At 41.2% G+C, this 22,144-nt stretch overlaps 1 protein-coding gene across 2 annotated transcripts; it reads right to left on the bottom strand.

Annotated features, from left to right (window-relative positions):
- Positions 1-2,457: 2,457 nt before the first annotated feature.
- On the bottom strand, positions 2,458-22,063 carry BROX (BRO1 domain and CAAX motif containing). Of its 2 annotated transcripts, none has more exons than XM_063328240.1 (13): positions 21,927-22,063; positions 19,377-19,507; positions 18,467-18,573; positions 16,174-16,270; positions 14,735-14,830; positions 14,000-14,072; positions 13,536-13,641; positions 12,895-12,984; positions 11,581-11,666; positions 10,206-10,287; positions 8,994-9,144; positions 7,404-7,563; positions 2,458-6,903 (listed from the first exon to the last, which is right to left on the bottom strand). In XM_063328240.1, exons 2-13 carry the CDS (start codon positions 19,475-19,477, stop codon positions 6,817-6,819), a joined length of 1,236 nt encoding a protein of 411 aa, XP_063184310.1. In that variant the 5' UTR covers positions 19,478-19,507; positions 21,927-22,063; the 3' UTR covers positions 2,458-6,816. The 2 variants fall into 2 exon arrangements, with proteins under 2 accessions (XP_063184310.1, XP_063184309.1); XM_063328239.1 differs by lacking the exon at positions 21,927-22,063 and adding an exon at positions 21,301-21,830.
- Positions 22,064-22,144: the final 81 nt, after the last annotated feature.

Here is a 22,144-nt window from a genome sequence, read left to right on the forward strand (position 1 = left end):
CATTGGACAGATTCAGCTAATATATTATTTGCTTTAAATAATCCCACCATGACAAGCATATTTTGCTAGGATAGTTAGCACGTGCAACAGCTACACTGGGATCTGCCAGTACCCCAGTAGCTCTGCCCTAACTGCAGTTCAGTTGCCTGAAGATCCCGCATGCTGCAGCAGTAATGAAAAGCCATCCCACCACTTGGCTTCTTCTGAACTTCAGAGCTACCGTGCGCCTCACAATGGGGCCTCTACGTTACCTGCTTATTAAGCAATCAACAGGAGACGACACTTGATATCTCCGTGCTTCTTCAAGCTGTTTCTTCACTGACAGAAAACTTAATCTGACTTTTCTAAAGTGCTAACTACTAGGCACGTCTGATGTAGTGGAAAGTAGAGCTGCACAAGTGATAACCTCTTTTTTTGTGTTAAAATTATACACCAGCTGCTTGTGAGAACTAGGGAAAATCCGAAAGGTTTTCTATGTTTTTAAAAAGGCAAATAATTTAAGAAAGAAAAGTCTGTGCTGTCAGTTGAGTTCTCACACCATGCGCACAACAAGAAGTGCAAGAATGCCAGCTTGCATCAACCTCAGGAAAAAGTACCGCGGTGTAAGATTTGTGATCGAGTTAGAAATCTGAGCAAAATCATCAGCCCAGGTGACATGAATGTGCCAGTCACAAAAGCCTGAGACGATCGATTTATCTAGGCTTCCCATCAGCTTTAATCTGACCTGAAGTCACAGTTTAGATAAAAAAATCCTGTGGACTTTTCCTACAACATTCAGCCCAGGATAACAATATTGCGCCTTGCATTTTCCAAAGCTGTTGAAAACAAATGAGTACAGGACTTGCTACTCACGCGTTCACCAGAATCTGTTTTCACTTTCATAAAGCGAAATTTCTATTTGTTACGGCTTCAACAGAAAATTTCCAAATATAAACAGAAGCAGGCCATGTGTAGACATCTATATATAATCTGAAAAGGCAGTTTTATGGTTTGAACTGTCCACTCATCCACTTTATCCCAATGATGTTAGCTATATGCATCATTAGTGGTTATTTCACTTCTTACCTGAGTGTGCAAGAAAGCAATAAAGCATGGAAATCTAGATTTTTTTCCCCAATCACTTAGAAGTGAAGGCATGAAAAGCAGTCTGCAAGGCACTAGAAAAAGCACACAATAAGATAGGTAGGTCTTTCACCTTCAAGGATCTGCTCAGCTTTCTGAAATCTGAAGAAAAGTGTTCCAAATAACGTCTGTATTCAAACCAACATGAGGGAAATTGTGGGTCTTCAGGAGTTCCCAACACAAATCAGCAACTTTCTGTGACTTGGAAATTCATTTCAGAGTTAATCCGTTTCAGCAGAGACCGTTGCTGAAAAGATTACTTTCTTTATGGAGGAAAGGAAATAAAAAATACAGTCTAGCAGCTACGTGCTATAATTACTCTCCAAATGTAACTACCTGTTTGGTTGGCTCCCTGGCTGAATGGATGAATCTGATGTCAGACCAAAAAAACCCCTGTAAAGTAGAAAAATTTTAGTTTCTAAATTGGAAAGGAAGGTTTGTCTTAAAGTTGATATCCAGGACATTGTCAAATTCCCCATGCTACACTCAAAACAATCCAGTTTTCACATTCTTATAACATTATTTGTTATTATCAAAATTAAGCAGAAGATAGTTTTAGACAGCCAAAAAATTCTTATTCTCTAAGGAATACATAGAAATTGAAAACCTTTAAATCACTAGGAAGGAGGGAAAATATTATAGAATCAGTTATAGATACCTTTACTGAAGTCACAATATGCATGAATGAAAACACCTTTTCTGTATGTTTTTTCAACGTACCTTGTTGAGGGAAAAAGATTTATTTCAGAAGGAAACAGACATCAGAGTCCAATAGAGACTATTTGACTATTTTTTTCTTCTCGAAACTGTGCTAAAGCCTGAGAGGCTAAAAGGCATTAGTGTGTATTTACACTAAAAACTGAAAGAGATAACCATGCCTCGGAAAATGAAAAAGCACGTTTCCTACAAATCCACTTGCCACCTGCTGGCAACCTACAGAACTCGCCAGCAATTTGTACTTCCCCAATAACCCCTTCATGTAGTATATAGAATATCCTACAATGTCACAGACCTTTGCAACCACTAGGATTTTGTATAGGTATATGAAATCATACTCAATTACCTTTTTTGTTTTTCTTTTAAACAGAAGTTTGGAAATTCCACCTCCTCTCTTCGTGCCCCATGACTCGAAGTGCTTCCTTGTAGCTACTATTTCCATATGCACCCAACTCACGTAACTATCTTGCTCATTTAAGTCCTCCTTCGGACATACTGCGGGGATAAAGTATTCTCTATAATTATTACATTTGCATTAAATTGGAGAAAGTAACATTCAAGACAGACCCTTTTTCTTGCTACTATACTTAAAATTTTAAATGATGAAACAAAACCCAATACATTAAGGTTGTTTATTTTAAACGGTATTCTGAAAGTCATGGTTATGTACAAATTTTCAAACTGTGAAGCTTAAGATTGCATGGTGACTGTCTTCACAAAATAAGGCTGCTCGGTCGATCTTATCAGAGCTGATTCCATTGAAGTTTGATTATTCACAATACAGGATGGCTTCAAGAAGGTTGTTATCTATGAAGGCACCAACACCAAAGGAGGTAGGCCTTCCTACATAAAAAGCCCCCCAAGGGTCCCCTCAGTTACCACGTGACATTTGTTGAATTTGAGAGCACCACCAGCAGGGAAAGATCTGAGTGGAACCAATGGCCATTGTGGAAATTGTGCATTGTGCATTACACTGCACTCAAAATCTAGAGACAGATACTCACTGCAGGGGCTTTTCTGTGCCAGTCATACTCGCTGTGCTTTATTCTCACTCAATTGGGATAGTTAGGGGGGGAAAAAAAGAAAAAAGAAAAAAAAAATGCAGTTTATGGAGCTACGATAATTTGGCAATGATCTTTAGAGACAGGTTTTTTTAAAAGGAATAATTAGTAGGTGTGAAGAGGATTTATGTTAATGCTGAAACTTCAGTTTAGATACTAGATGCAAGGATGGGATGAGATGTATCATCCCTCAGCCAACAGGCAGAAACTTCTCATTTCTCTGAATTGACATGGAAGGCAGATGAACTACTGTCTCCCCTCAGGTTCCCCCAGTACTAAAGGCAGAGATGTGCTTCATGAGTTTGTTTTATACACAGACAATTCAAAATACATTTTAGTAATGCTTCCCATAAAAATCTTACCAATAGCACAGTACTGAAATCAGTGCAACAAAATTAAAATGACAGGAAGGAATATTTACAACTATATTGTATTGTACCAAAATTGCAAAATCAGAAATTTCTAAAGTGCAAAGTTAGCTATATTCTACACAGATACAGGGATCTGTTTTCTTGCTTACAGTATGAACCACTACCATCATTACAGACGCACCACATATCCATGCTGAACATTTAAGTGACCAAACGTCATCCTTAGGCTGACAGGGAAAACTCCTCTACCGAATCCAATGGGAGGCAGACATCAGCGTCCAAGGGTCAAATTCAGTCCTTCAGTTCTAGGAGTGTCACATGCTGGATGGAGATTAACTACTGTAAACCCAGGAACACGAAACAAGGAGAAAGTGTATTTAAATACATGGAGGAAAGTATTTAAATAGAAATCCTACAAAGAGCTTAATGGTTTGTTTTATAGTAGATTAAAGACAATCATTGCATTTTTAAAAGCACAAAGTAGAGGGCCCAGCACTCCATATTTTATTTAGCTGCAGTTTTGTCCTAGTTCAGACTGGGCACAAATTTTTAAAGACTATTTACATCAACAAGATTTGCAGGCTTAGCCACGAGAGCCTCTAAAACCGGAGTGAGATCACAAAAACAGGCTCTTGCAGCATTACAGTATTAAAAAGCCACCATTCAAAATACCTCATTCTTAAAAATTACTAAAGGAAACCATAATAGAAAGAATGAAGTGCTAAATTTCCAGATTAACTGAAACTCTCAGTCAATTCACCCATATTCTTAAGCATATTGGACTGTTAATCTACATATTATTTACAATAATTCTTGCTACTAGCCAACAAAACAAAAAAACCCCAAACTGCTCGTTGACTCACAACTCTCTACACTCTGCAAACTAAACAGTCTCCCATTCCTTGGTTTTGGGCAAAACTATCCAATGTTTGCCATAGGATTTTAACTACAAGTAAACAAAGTTTGTCTTGAAAAGTAACACATGTTAAGTGAATTAATTTGTTCCATTAGTCTATTTTTAAACTACTACCTCATATTTACTGAAACAGCTATGGCGTAAGAGGTTACACAGCTAGGCTTAAGTAATGCCATAACCTGACACAATCCACTTGGTTCTGCCCCAAACTATTTACAGTGAACTTGATTCAAACAAACCACTCGGTTCAAGAAAGCGTCCAAAGAATTAAGAATTGCAAGTCCTTAAAATATAATCCTTCCTAAGAAGTTGTTTGGGAGTGATTTAGTCACAATCTGTTCATTTTATTTTAAGGTATTCATATACTGAAGTATACCCACGGGCAAAAGCGTCATTGGAAATGAGACCCAGGACCTCCACATGCATTAGCAAACAAGGGTAAGTCTGTGCCACGGTGTGTAGCAGATGGAAGGGAAAATGAGGGGAGGAGGGAAAATGGAATCTAGTCTGCATACAAAGAAAATTAATTAGGTTGAGACATGTATGTATTAATACAGAGAGTCATCTGAAAAACAATGTGTAACTAAAAAAATCAGGATTATGAAACTGAGATAACTGCGTCTTGATCCTTAAAGGGGGCAGGCTAAGCAAATGTAGATGACTACAGCTGTAGTAAGTTTTTAGAATTAAAATCTGTATAAGCAAAGCAGCTCCATGCTCCATTCTGGAAAAACCTAAGCTGGTCTTTTAACAATAGCAGCAGTCTAAAACGTCACTGATCAAGTTGTGAACAGATCTGAGTAACTCTTCATAAAACATACCCCAGGTCCCTGTGCAGCATCAAAAGAAATGGACCAATTTTAGATATAAATTCTTCTTGATACTCATTATCCTCTAGGCACCTGAGCCCTTGCAGAACAGAAACTTATTCAAAAGCAAATCAGCTGATTTTACACATATTTTTGTGTGCAGAACCGGCTGAAAGAAAAATCCATCACCAGAAGCAATGAGTTCTGCATTTGATTCACGCACGACAGCCAGTATTAAGAGCCTCTTTGCCTTTTGCAGCAGGGAATTCTGTAGTTTGGTCCAGCAACTCAGGAAGAGTCTTGAATTTGCTATTAACCTACTCAACAGCTTTTGTTCCACAGGCCCTCAAGGAGCTACACACACTCTAAGTCCCATGAAAGATTTCAAACAGAAGCACTGAACTACACCACAGCAGAAGATGAACCGATCCAAACGGTACAAAGTGAGGAGTTTACAGTATATGTCATAATAAGTGCATATGCCATCATGTTTTCTTGAAACAGGAACATTTTCAGGCTGTTCAGTTTCTTTCTTGGGTAAAGTGAAGTGCAGCAACTGGTACCCAGAGATGGCAAGGCCCTCACTTCAACACATGCATCATATTTTTTCGCATTTGCAGAAAATCAGAAAGCTACATTTCTGTTGACACAGGTGTTTTGGAGTGCTCAGCACTAAAGACTGTTAACACATTTTCCATAGTAGGCAGAAATGGAAGAAGCAAGTTCTAGAAAATACTTTCTCAGTCTTGACTGGGCTTGGCTGTTGGCAAGTTCTCTTCATAAGGAGCTGATTTCAAAATCTGAGAAATAGCACTGTTTACATATGGCATAAAGGAAATCTAGAGCTTGGTTTCCCAGTTGTGCCACCACCTCTTCAGCTCATCTTTCCTCCCTGTTCTCCTAACAGCTTCTTATAGACACTGCCCAGATGGAAACACTGCATCCTAGCTACGATTCCATTACCTTATGCGTGACAGCTTTATGAATTCAAATGGAGCTTTTCTAGTGCCAGGAGATTTTAACTGTCTGCAGCTTTCAGACTTACCAAATCTTTCAAGATCCAAAAAACTTTGAATGAATGACACTATGATGCATTATTTTTGAGCACTTTCATACTACTTGCTGCATCACTTTCACATACACTTTGATATTAAAGGATTTTAATTTAAGAACCACCAAGCTAATGTCCCTTACTACAATTTCTGACACAAGAACCCTAATCTACAGAGGAAAGGACAGAGGCTAATCATTTCAAAAGAATATAAATTGTGTTCCAGTTACGCAGAACTTAAGGTTTTCCAAGTTCTGTGAAAGTCCTGTGAAATACCATGGCGGTGTTGCAAACCAAACCCAGATTTTCTTCGCTAACTACAATTAAGTGAATTGGAACATAACAGGGTGTTAACCCTGAATGACAAAACCTGAATAAATATAACATTTATGCAAACTTTTGTTTGCAGAATTTGACATTAAATAGCATATCATTTAATGGAAAAATCCTCAAGTGTTACAATCATGATACTTCCTTTGCTATTTGTGGGTAGAAACTAAACCCACAAAAAGAAACTCTCCAGAGGCACAATAGGAACATTTAAGCCCACTCATTCTATAATATCCCACTGAAACCAAAAATAAGTCAGATATAAATAAACTCCTAGAAATCCACCACATTCTCAAGCAAGATAGACGCATACTAATTAAAGTAAATTAAATTAGTCTTCTAAATTAAAAAAGAAGTATCAGAAAAAAGGGAGATCAGAACTAAAGCCCCGGAGTCCAATTAATACAGTTTCAAAGTGAACTCAAAGCACTTATGGCACTTAAGAAATCTGGCATCCACTGTCTTTTTGAGGCTTTATATCAGGTTCCTTCAGAGGCTTTACTTCTTCATCTGGTTTTGGTTTAGCCTGCAAACAAGAAGAAAAAAAACCCTAAATACCACAAGTACAAACCACTCTGTCTGCACAGTATTTATGCACGGCTAACTTTACATATTCTAATCTAATAGTCCCCTCTCTTTTCAAGGCTGAAGGCTTTGAGCAAGCCTCAAGCAAGGGGGAAAAGTCAAATATTCTCTTTTTCAGCATCCTTAAGGATTCATTTAAATGAATCCTTTTCTAAAAAAGAATCTTTCTGTAGCATTCACTCCTGTTAACGTTTCAGCATTTTATACACATTAAAGAATTTCCTCCTATTCATGACTTAGAAAAAAAAATGACTCCTAATTTCCAGATGCTGACAGTGTGGCAGAAAGGTTAACCGACTTGCCTCCTGGCACAACGGAAATGTGAGCTCGGGTGGTAGCCTTGTGTCTACAGGGGGAACATTACAGAAGAGCAAAATAGTAACTCCGTATTACACACGGAATAAAGCTAAAGGGAAAGAACAGTACATAAGATTATCTTACAGTGTCATCTTTTGGCCTCTTGGTGAGATCAAATGCCGCAAGTGTTTCAGGAGTCCAGTGTGCGTTCAAGGCAGGAAATTCAAAAGGAATAGGCTCTACTAAGCCATAGTTTGCTTTCAGTTCCAGCTGGGGAGCCTCTGCTGGCACCTTCTGAAAATAGCTGTAAGAGAATACAGCAATATATTTAAAACACAATGCACTACCTCTGCAAGTCTTGTTCGCAATTCTGAAGAAAAACAATCTGGGTTTTTGCAGTGGCAATCACTGCTGCTCTCTTCCGTTTCATTAAGGCATCATCCAACATACATTCTGTCAGCAAGATTCACAAGAACAAAAGCAATTCCTTCTTGGTATTGTTCATCCCCTAATAGCTAGCCGGGTTTTTTCCTACTTGATAACCATTATTCCCAGCGCTTCAGTGAGAAGAGCACCTTTGGTCCAAAAGGCCTTCAAAATCCAAATGAGGATTTAAAACACTTCCAAGAAAGATGAAGAGGACAGTTCTTTTTCCTAAATCAGTCTTAACGTGCCACAGCGCACAACAGCAACAACACTGCAACACCTACAAAGACTTGCTACATGACAAAGCCTGAACCAGGGTATATATCTACCCTCATCAAACCAACAAGAGCTGAAATCTGACAAATGCTGACACACACTACCTTACTTCCTATGCTGCAGCAGAGCTCTGTGGCAGGCACATCTCCCCAGAACAGTCACTGGTTATCTGGTTTCTCTTTCAAAGTTTGTCTCTAGAGGGACGTGGATTTGTTCAAATCTCCTGTATGCTCTTGTTGTAAGCTATGACAACGGTTATTGGAACCAAAGCAGAGCAGAGAACTTCTTTTCCTATTTGCAGTTCAGCTTGATGTTCTTGACAATCCTTTTTGTTTAGTCAATTCCCCTACTATGCAGGTCTTTAAGTATCATAAAAAGGGAAATAATAAACCTATTACGGAATACTAAATCGTAAGAGGAGAGGGGAGAAAGAAATGAGCAAAAGAATTCTAAAGCTAAACTAATCTTGCTATTTTAGACTGCTTCCAAACTATTTTTGGAAGGGGCATGAACTAACAGAAAGCCCTATTCACAACAGTAATTATACTTAGATTGGTAAAGCTCCTAGCACCCTAAGCATATTCTTTGCTGAAGGCATGACTGTGTCTTGACTTCCCTGCTAGCAACGCAGAACCAGCTACCAGTCTTCTCCATTTCCCCTCTGTCTTTTGCCTACTAGATCCCGGCAGCTGGGAAGAGGGCATTAGAGCAACACGGCCACCTCTGCAGGACTTGCTCTTGTGCAGAAGGAAAAGAAACAAAGTGGCTGAGGAATGAAGGAAGAAAAATGTCTCCAGGGTATCAGTCCAACCTACCCTGCTGAACTGGCATAGAACACAGAGAGAGGGTGATAGCACAGACCCACAGCAAATCTATAAGAGAAAATTACAGAATCGCACATTTATCTTTAAATTACATGCCAGGCCCTAAAGGAATATAAGAACTGGAGAGTAAAATTTACCATCCCATATTGAAGGCAAATGAGGTAATAACAGTTCATATAGAGTAGTGTACCAACCACAAATTACTTACATGAATCCATTCTCTCTCTGGCATTTTTCTAGTGTGTTCTTAATCAAACTTCCTAATTTCCTAAAGAAGAGATGTCCAGAAGGTTTGGCAGTAGTCCCAGGCCCTTTGGTTTCTCCATATTCTTTGCACAATGCTTCAGCCTTGGCAAAAACTTTACAAGAAAGAAACGTAATAAAAATCATTTACATGACTCTATTAAATCACGGTTCTGATCTACAGTGTTTCAGTTTTAGGAGATACCAGAATCCATTCAGGCTTCTTCCTTCTTAGAAACAAAAATAAACTAGCTGAAAGGCAGCACTTCCAGCCAAGATTTACTGCATCCAAAAATTGACTAGGAACCTTCAAAAAAAAAAAAAAAAAGATAGCTTTTTGGGTGGGAAGATGCAGGAAAGCATTCTTATGTGTGGGGCAAAATGAAACAATAAGCCCAAGAACTGTGCCACATGGGAGGGAAAGAGAGAGGGTGTGAAGGTGTCCACGCACAGTTGATGCCCAAAAATAAACACTTAATATGGAGTGGGAAAATAAGCACTCTTCACTGAACAGCAGGCACAGTAAAAAACACAGTATGTGTTTTACTGCAAGTAATCCAGCTCAGTTTGTTCTTAATAAGTTATTTATTTTTATTTTTAAAATTAATATTAGAAGTTTCCAAGTTGATGATCTGAGTGTTTTTTTATACATTGTGGTAAAGTTATGCAGTGCAGGCCATTGGGGCAGCAATAGCTTTGAAAAGAGAAGGATGGGCAAGCGACCCTGAACTACTGCAAATTTCCCTTAATCTACCTTTCAAATGAATAGAAAGGAAATAAGTTACTGAAATCTGTTTAAAAACAAACAAACATGGTCTAGGTTTACTATTTAATGTAAGACAGACCAACCTCCAAAGCAGAAAAGGCTGCAGTAACTTAACATACAGACTAGAAAACATGATGACCAGACAATTGATTTTCACACTGTACTGCAGGCAGTTCAAAGCCAGTCTTGAACCGACTGAGAAGTGAAGATGACATTTTCTGCAGCACTGTTATGAAAGACAGTCTTTGGTAAGACAAAAAAAGAATATACTGTCTCTACTCAAGTGTGCTGGATTTTCATCAAGTGACAGATAAAATCATAAGTCTTTGCGAGGCCAAATAAACACGATACAGCAAAATTAAACAGGCATGTCATCACCAAACCCTGTAATCCAGTCTCAATCACACTTACATTTTTCTGATTCCTGCAGAGATCTGATTGCTTCCCCACATTTATCACTCGCCAGTAAAGTTTGACCATGGTAACAATATGCCTAGTGGGAGAGGACAAAATCATTATCAACAACATTGGGCACTTCCTGCACCAATTCCCTTCTGCTCTTCCTTACATCAGAGCTGCATCTCTTCGAGGCTGCCATTCCCTGCAGACGGCTGACAATTTGGGAATGCAAGTCAAAGCAGCATTCACTGAACAATGCAGTTCAGCATAAACACCGTGAGGTAGGTATGAAGCCAGCTGTCTCAAGTCTAGCCAAGAGTAACTTTGAGCTTCATGAAGGCTGTTTTACCAAAAGCACTAGTTCAAACCTCTCTCTCTCACTGTATCAACGTGCAGGATTAAATCCCATCGCAGAAAGGGGATGAACCCCAGTCAAGTTTACAAAGCAAAGATGCTAAAAACTAAAACTACCTGAATATTCAAAAACCGAATCTGCAACAAACATCACTGAATCCAGAAGAGATGAGGTGTTCTGCTGCTTGAGGTATTTTGCCTTAGTCCAAATAACTTTTCCACCCCAAAAAGTCTCATTCCTTCACACTTATGCTTGAAGATAGTACTGCATTACAGTGAGAACTGAACTTCCTCTTTTCTATTATCAGGAACTGTTGAGTTTAAATACTAAATACCATAGGTAAAGGAACAATCCCATGAACTAATGCCTACCTTGCATACCTTCCTTTAGTGTCTGTTCTCACATTATAGCAAGTGTACCTAGATCTACCATTGCCCATATTACACAAATTTAAAAAAAAAGAAAAAGTACCACAGCTCTGACCCTCCCTTAACCTCTCAAACTTGCTAATAAGGGAAGCAGCTCTTAGCTACGGGTTTAACGTAAGAGAAAGACAATTCTGTTAACTGCTTAGTTTGGGCCATTTCTTTTTTATGGTACGAAAGAGCCAGATTACAGGCTGTGCCAGGCTACATGAAATGAACAGCAAATTGAGCAGCTGACGATCCCAAAAGCACCACTGCATTTGCTAAGAGATAAGTCACGCAAAAAGGGACAGCACTTGGAACGGTACCTAACATTATTTGATGCAAAATGCTTATCAGCTCTGAATGACGCCTAGAATCAGATTGTGATGCAGAGAATGGAAGACAAGTATTATGGTCAACCTGAATTGCTTCACTTAACAATATGTGACCACAATAAATTCCACACTGCAATAATTTCACCTGGCTCAACAAAACCACTTCAAATGCCACCAACACTGCACAGTCTCTTCACAGCATGGAAAGAACGTCAAGGCAATACTTAGCCCCCATTCCCTATCTAGCCCTTAGACAACATTAAAAACTGTGACTGCTGTCAAGTACTTACATAGGCCATATAGAAACAGGTCTTCAAGTTTAAGTACTTCCTCCATTTACCTGCATAGGTTGGATCCAAACTGGATAGTGTTTGATCTATGAACATATACGTAAAGTTATTCTTTAAGACGCTTCCAAAAAGAAAAATCACACAGAGTCAGTGTTCTTAAACTTAGCAATAGATCCTAACTGTAAAGTAGCTGGAAACAAGTGACACAAATTACTCCTGCAAAGGCACAGAGAAACTATGAGAAAAAAACCCAAAAATATGCAGTTTATTGAGCTATGATGCAGTTGTCCCTAGAATCCCTTAAACTGCAGTCCACTAAGTTTGGAAGGCTAATTCTCCTAAGTATTTTTAGGCAGCATTTCAAAGCTTGTTCCTAGTTTAATGTCAAGTAGTGACCTATAAAAACCTACCTATGTTACAATATTCCATCTCATATATGAGGGCTGGAGCACCTCTCCTATGAAGACAGGCTGAGAGAGTTGGGGTTGTTCAGCCTGGAGAAGAGAAGGCTCTGGGGACACCTTATAGTGGCCTTCCAGTACCTGAAGGGACTACAGGAAAGATGGGGAGGGACTCTTTATCACAGAGTAGCAATAGGACAAGGGGTAACAGTTTGAAACTGAAAGAGGGGAGACTTAGATTAGATATTAGGAAGAAATTCTTCACTGTCAAGGTGGTGAGACATTGGAACATGTCGCCCAGAGAGGTTGTGGATGTCCCATCCCTGTTCAAGGCCAGGCTGGACGGGGCTTTGAGCAGCCTGGTCTGGTGGAAGGTGTCCCTGCTCATGGCAGGGGGGTTAAAACTACATGATCTTTAGGGTCCCTTCCAACCCGAACCATTCTGTGATTCTATAGCATTGATTCCCATATTTTTGCACTTTTCCCACTAGCCTCAGTAAACCCACAGATCAGCTTACTCATCTGGAAGGAGTACAGAATTAACCTTCTACACAATTTAGGGGCTGCATCACAACCTGCTGCCCGAAGGCAGTTGAAATACACTCCATTTACATCAAGCCACACGTTTGCTGCTCTTATATATTCTCAAGACATTACTCTGTCTTCTGTCTCCAATCACTAACATTTCCTACCATTAGCTACAGAAAAAGATTCCCACTAAACCAAAAAGCCTTAACAAAATATATCTGTTATGCTGATAACTGAAGCCTTAAATGTGCTAAATGGAAGCTAAATATACAAAGCATATCCAGTGAGAAACAGTGTTAATATCGCAATTGACGGGTGGGTGAAGTATGTCTGCTGGCAAGAGTGTGTAAACCGGGTCACTAAGGATACAAAACAAGACACTTACCAGCTTTTTGGTAGAAGTTAGCTGTTTCATAAGCAAGAGCAGCGATTAGTCCTGGATTGTGTTTCAGCTCAATAGCCCGAGCAATTGTCACTGAAAAGAAATTCCACACCACGGTATTAAAGTTTAATTGAAAATGTCACATCAAACCAGCAGAGGCATTTAGCATTTTAAAACTCCTGCATGTGCAGAAAACAAGTATTGTGCAGTCAAGCAAACTGCAGAATAAAGACAGATTGTTTCTTGGATAGAATTATTCCAAATTAATAGAAAAGCTGAAGGATGGTTAGTTGGAAGACTAGCTAGTAAAGAGAAGCTGCAAATATTTTAAAGTAAAGGAACTGGGAATTTATGTTAGGCAAGCATGGTGGTGAAGAGACTGCATGAAAGGAAAATAGAAGAGAGGGGGTGAATGTCACATACAACTTCTTCCAAAGTGGTTATATTTGTAATATCAGACTGATTTTTGGCATTTTCCTCCTATAGTTGTAACTTAAGTTTCTTTAACAGCAACCCACCCCACTAAGCCACGGTACTTCAAAAGAAAAAAAATGGCATTGCTGCCAAGCAGACTTCACAAGACACCAAAGTAACCCCCAAAGACTGTCATTTCCCATCCCCAACACACACATATTTGAAGATACCTTCTTGAGCTTCAGCTTGGCACTGTATGATGTAAGAGTCTATAAGTCGAGCTTCTAAATCTCTTCCCTTTTCTACAGGTGTAATCAATTTTGGAATGTGACTTTCCTAAGTAGAAAGCAAGTCTCAAAGTTAGTTTAGGCTTAATACCACTGCTGCCAATGCAAAGCAAGTCCCTTAGTCCTAAATCGATGGGACACTGAGTGAAGGTCTTCAGATTGCTGGCTGCATTGTTGCCATGTGCTACTAGGGAGACAAATTACTCTTCCACTGCCATTGGGAAAGAGTAACAGGGATTGAGTGGTAGCACAACGTATTAACACCCTTCTTCTTCCAGTATTATTCAGACAGTCTGAAGTATTTGTTTATTCTGTAACCTCATCAGAAGAGCAAAAGCTTTTCTAAGACAAAAAGTCAAGTATTTGGAGACAACTTAAAGAACAGACAGCAAAGACAGTTTTTCTACCTTCAAGTGTTTAAAAATCCCAGCTGCTATCTTCAGGCTTCTGTGAACGTCTTTCGCTTCATCTTCTGTTATACTACGGATATAGAACGAATCAATGAAATTTTAGTTAGAAAGGACCTCTAGGTGTCATTTAGTCCCACCTCCTGCTTTGGAGCAGGACTACCAACAACAGTAGATCAGGTGAGTAATGGCTTTGTCTAGATAAATCTTGACTCCTTCAAGAATGGAGAGTCCACTAACTCTCCAAGTAACCTGTTCCACTGCTGTGCTACCCTTATGGTAAAGAAGCTTCTTACAGTGTCCAATCATTAAACAATAAAATAGAACTCACTTGAAAAATGAAACGTAGGACCTTGTAATGACTTTCAAGTGAAAGGTAATCTCAGTGTTAAAAGCCAAAGCTTTAGAAATCTGTAGGGCTGAAAGTCAGCAGAGCTGTGATTTTGAGAATCTCAGTTTTGTACCTGGACATTTAGAGCAGGACTGACAAAGGGTTTAGTCACAACTGGCACTTTCTCTATCCCACAATCACATGGTACTAGTACACTTTGTTCACAGATGCAAGAAGGGACTGAAGTGCGCTTGGACATTACAGCACATGAATGAAGGCCAACTGCCTCCTTGAACTCCCACTGTCTCAGTTGGACACGCGCTACAGCAGGCAACTCAGAACCTGCTAAATTTTTTGGTGGAATATTGCTGCAATGGAATTACTCAGAAAAGAAAAACACTTACTCTTCTTTTCCAGCGAGTCTTGATGCATATTTTGTGTACCACAGAGCTACATTAAATCCCATGGAAACCAGTTCGAACACTGCATCCTGCTGGGCACTAAAGAAAGACAGACAAAACCCCCCAAACAAACCCCCAAACAATTTAATGCTTTCCATTTTGTTCTGACAAGTGCTCTCTTTGCTAATAGTTCACATAGCATAAGATGACATTTATCTCCATAAAATATTTTTCATTTAAGAAGTCAACAATTTCCAATTCAGAACCTCCTACTTGCTGTACTGCCTAAAACAGACTTCAATTTTTACTTATTTCCTTTAAGAGCTCATAATTATAATTTCCCACATTCAGATGCCTACCCTTCCCACTTGGGAACTTTTATTTTAAAACAGTAACTTGAGATTTGTTTAGCTTTGGGTGTGGCTGACATTTTTCCTTCTTTTTTTTTTTTCTTTTTTTTTTTTTTTTTTTTTAAATTGCACATTTTGTGGAAAGCCTTGTTCTGGAATGTCTAAAGTTGTAGCTGCTAAGTTAATAAGTCAGAGTCTATTACATCTCCCTCAAATGAATGTTATTGCAAGTATTTATGTAACTGCACTCAAACGGCATGTGCAAATAGCAGGCAATTTCATAAGCTAAAAACACAGTCTTTGAAAAGAGTGAACTTGCAATCACAAGTTCAGTACAGCTTAGGAACTAGTAAACTTTAAAAAGAAAGGTGTGGGAGTGGGAAGAATAATGCTGGCACAAGTACAAGTGTGTATGACCATGAGAAAATTAGAAGAGAGTCCTAATCAACAGATTGTCTTCCAAAGGGAATAAAAGCTTTGAGGAAGCCGAGCACTTCTAGATAAAGCCTGACAAATTTGTAAGCATAGTTACACAACACAATTACCTTCAATAGCATGAGACGACTGAATAATCCAGAAGGTTACAGGTCTATATTCCCCCTTAAAACAGAAGCTTTGTTTGTACCAGGAGTACATGTACTAGGAGCTTCACAGGACAAGAACAAAATCAGATCTTCAGCAACATTTGTACTTCAAAAAACTCAGAAGATACTGGTCAGGCAATAGTGCCCAAATGAGAAAGTCTTAAACTGTACTAATCTATATTCCATTCACCATACTCGCAGGGTTTTTCTTTGTACTGCTCTAGCCAATTGTAGATAAAGTTTGTAGATCAACTAAGACACAATGGATCCTTCTAGCATTATCATGTGTTATCACACCTTTACATAAAGGCAATACATGCTTCAGAACACTTAATACAGTACGGCCATTATCAAAAACACAAAGCAACAAGGTTTTGCAAACTACTTTGTGTTCAACATTTTGCTACAATTCTAAGTTTTCCTTCACACCTGTGTTGGCACATGTGCATATACATAACAGAGCAGAAGAAAACAGCTGCATACCCTGTAATCATAAAGGCATATGTACCTTGGAACTTGTCCTTGTAACGTGTCGGTCCATTTGAAATTCTGAATATATCTCAACTTGCATTCTTGGGAAGAGTCATCCAGTGAAAGGATAAAACCTATAGAACAAAAAAATGTACTGACAGGCGATCTCAAAGTAAGAAACAGAAACAAGTAACGAAGGAACGGCGATCAATGAGAATATGGATATAGATAGAAGAACTTTTCTTGCTGTAGCACTCAAAAACCAGTGTTACTTCCTGAGGCTTTTATTCCTCAATATCTTGAGAACAAGATGTGCAAAAAACCAAAGCGGCTACTTGTTATGGTTTGAGAAAACCCGTAACAATTTATTGTTGTTCAGACAGTTATTCTATCACTCGACGACCCCTCATCACCTGGAAAGGGGAATTGGGGAAAGCAAGGAAACACAAGAGTTGAAATATAAATAGATTTAATAGGATAAGACTAAATAATTAACAATAACACTAAAGAACCAGTATTAATCCTGATATTAATATAAGATATACAAGAATTATACTCAGCCAATTATATCAGTAGGAAGCTGTGCACTCCCAGCAGTGGACAGTAAATGTCGGACGCTGTGAGCGCAAGGGCTTCAGGAGGAAGGGAAGGGCTCAGGGGTCCGGCACCAGGGCAAAGAGTTCTCCGGACTGCTGCCATCAAGGGAGAGAGAGACTACACATCAAACTTTCTAATTTGAATCGAATGTGACGTTCATGGTTTGAAATAATCCTGTTGGTCAGCCTGGGTCAAATGCCCAGGCCTCGCTCCTCCTCATCCCTGCAGCTGGCAAGGCTTGAAAACACTGAGACTTTCAATTCCACATAGCCTAGCTGGCTATACAGTAAATATTTTCACGAATTCAGACACTAAAGTCTTCCAAAAGTGGAGTTTTTCCCAGCATTAGAAGATAAATTAATCTTGTGTCGCTCAACCCAGGGCACCACTACAAGAAACTCCTTGCCCAGCAGGTTACCAACTCAACCCTGTGAGTCTTGACTGCCCAAGGAAAACCTTGTAGAGGTCTGCATGTCCTGTATGGTCGTTAGTTGGGAATTGGACTGACTCAGGTACAGGATGGCTGAGGCTGCTCGAGGTGAGTGACTGACTGTCCCTGCCACCATAGTGGGGAAATACCAGGAAAAGCTGCCTGGTCAACAGGGAGAGGGAAAAGAGCTTGTAAGCACAGACTCACCTAGTCATCACCTTTTTTGTCACCAGGTCTACAGGAAATTGGTTCTTTATGTCCAGCAGCCCAGAAAGCAGCAGTCAGTGGGATGAAGCTCATGCTATGGGATTTTCAAATGCTAGCATATGCAGGCTCAAGGAATTTTTCAGGGAGGAGTAATACGGGCCTTGGTCTGATCAGGTCTTACAGACTTCAAGAACTCAAGACTTGCAACCGCAGCTATCGCAGCTGTAGCTCTCTAGATGCTGTCACATTTATAAAGACAGAAAATACTTGTTCCTTTCACTTGCAAAAGATTTTAGAGACCAAGCCTGATGTTTTCCTGAAGAAACTCTCCAAATCTCGTCTGCAGCTACATGGGCTGTTATCTTACCTTCATCTAGAATGCCGCATTAGCTTACACCCTCCCAGGCACTGAGGGAACTAAACCAACTTGAGCTGCTTCACTTCCCACAGACTGAAAGATCGCAGTTCCCATGAATCAGTTGGTTCCTGAAAACTCATCCCTAAGAAACCTGTCTGAGCACCTGACTGCTAAGAAAGGGTTATCAAAATATTGGCAGGGGGAATGTTTCAAGGGAATGCCTCATCATAGGTGACCATCTACTGAAAATATAGGTACTATGCTAATGAGCACCTATATATACATCTAAGACAAGCAGCAGCAGAAGTGTAAACTTGCAACAAATCTATTATCTAGCGTTAGACAAACTGTAGGTTTACACCCAAAAGCAACCCCTACCAACTAATTAATAGACTCAATTTATACTTAAGGAGCAATTCACCACGATCGAAGAGACAAATACATGTTTTCTCCTCAAGCAGGAAGCAGAATGAAGTTAAAAGCAAGAGGACAGACTGCCATACTTAGTACTGGCAGGGTCACAAAGGACACTGAAACTTGTAGAAAGGGCCTGGTGAGTATCCATGACTGGTATCAAGCAATCAAGCATAGAACCCATGAAGATACTCACTCTTCTTCCTGAGAAGTGCAAAGCTTCTTTACAGAAGATTAACACAACACACATTCTGAGAAGTGTCATTAAAACTCAAACTACATACCTCTTGATGGATTAGCAGTATTGCTAATACATGTTCCTACCTTGCAAGAGTGAGAAGTACAAGTCAGTTGCATTCTTCATCATTTCTGGATTACAACTCGAGTCTGTAAACAGCTCCAACAGTCGTGTTCGAGATAGCCTCAAATCACTGTATGAAGGGTGAAAAAAACCAGAAAAAATAAACCTAAGAAATTCTACCCAAAAATGTAATATTAAGAAAGTACCCACCCATGTATGCCACCACCCTTTTGGCTAAGAAAGTGAAGCTAAGCATTCAATTTAGCTATCTGAAGGCAAGGAAAGGTACATTACAAGGAAGATTCCAACACATACAAAAAAAATCTTCCTTTCTCCTCTAGATAGATACGATTGACTCTTCAGTTTAAAGAACAATCCATTTGGGACAGACAGGAATGCATAATCAGTACTCATTATCAATCTATTATTCTAACACAAACTAAAATAACTATGCCTTTAACTACTGAGAGGCTGGGTGCAGGGGGAGGGCAGGGAAGTAACAAGCAGGAATATTCTTCAATATTAGAGTGGGATGAGCATGTGAAGAGGTAAGAATAGATCTATCTGCAAAATAAGCCAAGATCTCTCTTCATTATATTCCCATCTACAATAGAATGTTCATGCCTTATTCACTTATGGAAATTACTTTAAGTAATCTTTTGCAGAAGAATGCACAGTCATCAGAAAGACAATGAAATGTTTAGCCTTTTTGTGTCTGAATTATTATAATAGGCCTTGCTACACACTCAGAGACTTGAAAATTGGATAATCCACTCTTTGTAACTAAACGTTCAGTGTCATCAGTGTCTTATTGTCTCCCAGCCTACACGTTTCTAGTCGTCTTCAGAACAAAAACTGAAGAGTAACCATTACTTTTAAGGATGTCCTCCAAACTGTGAGAGACAGAGTGAAGTTAATCACAAGCACACTTACTTGCAAACCTTTGCTGCAGCTGGAGTGGTAGCTACCCCATAATAATTAAATGAAACGGGAGCTGTGGCCTTCAAAGGGTTGCGATGAAACCAGTGGGTCATTTTCTTTCTGTAGTGTTGTTTACGCCAAACCTAAAGCGTGGAAAGAAATGAATAGCTGCAGGAACAGGTACAACTGAGATGCTAGATATACCATGCGCCTCAGCTCACAAAAATATATCCCAAATGTAAACAATAAGGAAAGAAATTAATTTGCAAAGTTGTATCTAATTACACAGAATAAATTAGATTTCTTTTTTTCCCTTTGAAACACTAAGCTTCCACGCACCTTGTCTTCATCATCCATGTGCTTAGTTTGAGAATTTCACCCTCCAGAAATACATACGCTTTCTGAGGCAACTATTTTAATTTGGACAAAAAGCTATAATCTACTTTGCTCTGTATTACTGCATACTTTTTTTTTTTTACTCAAAAAAACCCCACATTTGTTACCTCCTGCACAAGGCTGAATATTTCCTATGTAATTTATAGGTATATCTCAATTCACTGAGGTCTGGTCAATCCATTAGCAGCTTTTATCGTGGCACCATTGATATAGACGAAACTACAATTACATAGTAAACCTTGCTGAAAACATGGATATATTTACATACGTGTAACAGACCTGGAAGTTTGGTAGAGTACAGGTAAAGCAAACCATCTTTTACCCCAATTTCATCAAACACATATAACACAAGCATTCCAATGAGCTTTCAACAGCAGTGCATGGTGGGAGGATGAAATATAATGGGTACATATTGAAACAAGGAAAGTCTGCACTGGACAAAAGGAGAAAGTTCTTCACCACGAGGACAGCGGAACTGAGGAACAAGTTGCCCAAAGAGCTCATGTGGCCTCCATTCTCAAAGGCTTTCAAAACCTCGCCGGATAAAGCCCAGAGCCACCTGGTCTGACCTCAGAGCTGACTCTGCTCCAAGCAGGACGTCAGACTAGAGACCCCATCGCCTTACAATCCTTTTTGAATGTCTAAGATTATCGTTACAAAACACTTTGCAGCTTCGTAAATTTGCACATGGGTCACAACAACCCCATGCAACGTTACAAGCTTGGGGAACAGTGGCTTGAAGCCGCCCGGTGAAAAAGCACCTGGGGGTGTTTGTCAACAGCAGGCTGAATATGAGCCAGCAGCGTGCCCAGGTGGCCAAGAAGGCCAACAGCATCCTGGCCTGTATCAGGAATAGCGTAGTGAGTAGGACTAGGGAAGTGATCATCCCCCTGTACTCAGCACTGGTGAGGCTCCACCTCAAATATTGTGTTCAATTTTGGGCCCCTCACTACAAGAAAGACATTGAGATTCTGGAGCACATCCAGAGAAGCTGGTGAGGGGTCTGGAGCACAAGTCCTATGGGGAGCGGTTGAGGGAGCTGGGGGGGTTTAGCCTGGAGAAAAGGAGGCTGAGGGGAGACCTTATCGCTCTCTACAGCTACCTGAAAGGAGGCTGTAGAGAGGTGGGGGTCGGTCTCTTCTCCCAAATAACAAACAATAGCACAAAAGGAAACGCCCTCAAGTTGCACCAGGGGAGATTTAGGAAGGATATTAGGGAAAATTTCTTCAGTGAAAGGGTTGTCAAGCATTGGAACAGGCTGCCCAGGGAAGTGGTGGAGGCGCCATCCCTAGAGGTATTTAAAAGACGCGTAGACGTTGCGCTGAGGGACATGGTTTAGCGGTAACTTGGGGGTGACAGGTTAATGGTTGGACTTGATGATCATAAAGGTCTCTTCCAACCAACACGGTTCTGTGATTTTATTTGCTCAAAACAAAAGGGAGATGTGCCAAGCAGCGATCCCCTGACACCGCCCGGGTCTCCCTGACGGCGCGGGAGACTTGTTTACCGTGCCAGCACCCCTCACGACGCCGCCACCCACCTGCGCGCCGGAGACGAGCCGTCGCACGCCTCAGCCGCGGCCGAGCCAGGCGACAGGCGCTTAACGAGAGATCTTCCGTGTCCACACCGCCTTCACCCCCCGCACCCGGCAGAGCTCGACTGGACCCTGCCCGGTGCCCACCGCTTCAGGCCTGTCCCGCCGAGGCCCGCCGCGTCGCCAGCGGCACGCACACACCGGCCGACCGAGGCCCACCCCAGCGTGCAGTCCCTTTCACAGCAGTGGCCTCCGTACCGCCCGGCTCCCCCAGCCCCGCCGCCGCCACCAAGCGCGGCACAAGCGGCCCGCACAGGCGCCGGGACCCTCCCGGTAACGACCCGCCGCCACTTCCGCCCGGCCGTGCGTCACACGCCCGCCGCCGCAGGCAGCGCCAGCAGAGAGCCGATGACATCGTATCGGGCCGATTGCATTGATCCCGACGGTTATTTCCCCTCCACACCTCTCCCTTATCCCCCCCAGGCCACCGCCAACCCCGCGGCTGGGGTCGAGGCAGCCGGCGGAGGCACAGCCAGGCCCCGCAGCCCTCCCCGGGTAGGGCCACAAACGGAGGCGCGAAGAGACGGCGGTCCAAGGTGACGGGTGACCGGCAGAGGGGCGCCGCTGCTTACCGGGAGGCGGCAGGAGGAGGCCTCCCGCGGCGGCAGGACCGAGAGCGGAGCCGAGGGGAGCCGCGGGTGCCGCCGAGACCCAGCTGGGAGGGCGGGGCTCCCTCAGGGGGGCACGTGACCGCCGCCATGACAGCTACCGAGGCGGAAATGGCGCTTCCCCCCCCCCCCCCCCCTCCCTCCGCTCGCTGCCGCCTCGGTAGCGATGGCGCGGGCGGGCG

The sequence above is a fragment of the Chroicocephalus ridibundus genome, chromosome 3 (assembly GCF_963924245.1).
Source record: "Chroicocephalus ridibundus chromosome 3, bChrRid1.1, whole genome shotgun sequence".
In the NCBI taxonomy this organism is placed as follows: domain Eukaryota; kingdom Metazoa; phylum Chordata; class Aves; order Charadriiformes; family Laridae; genus Chroicocephalus; species Chroicocephalus ridibundus.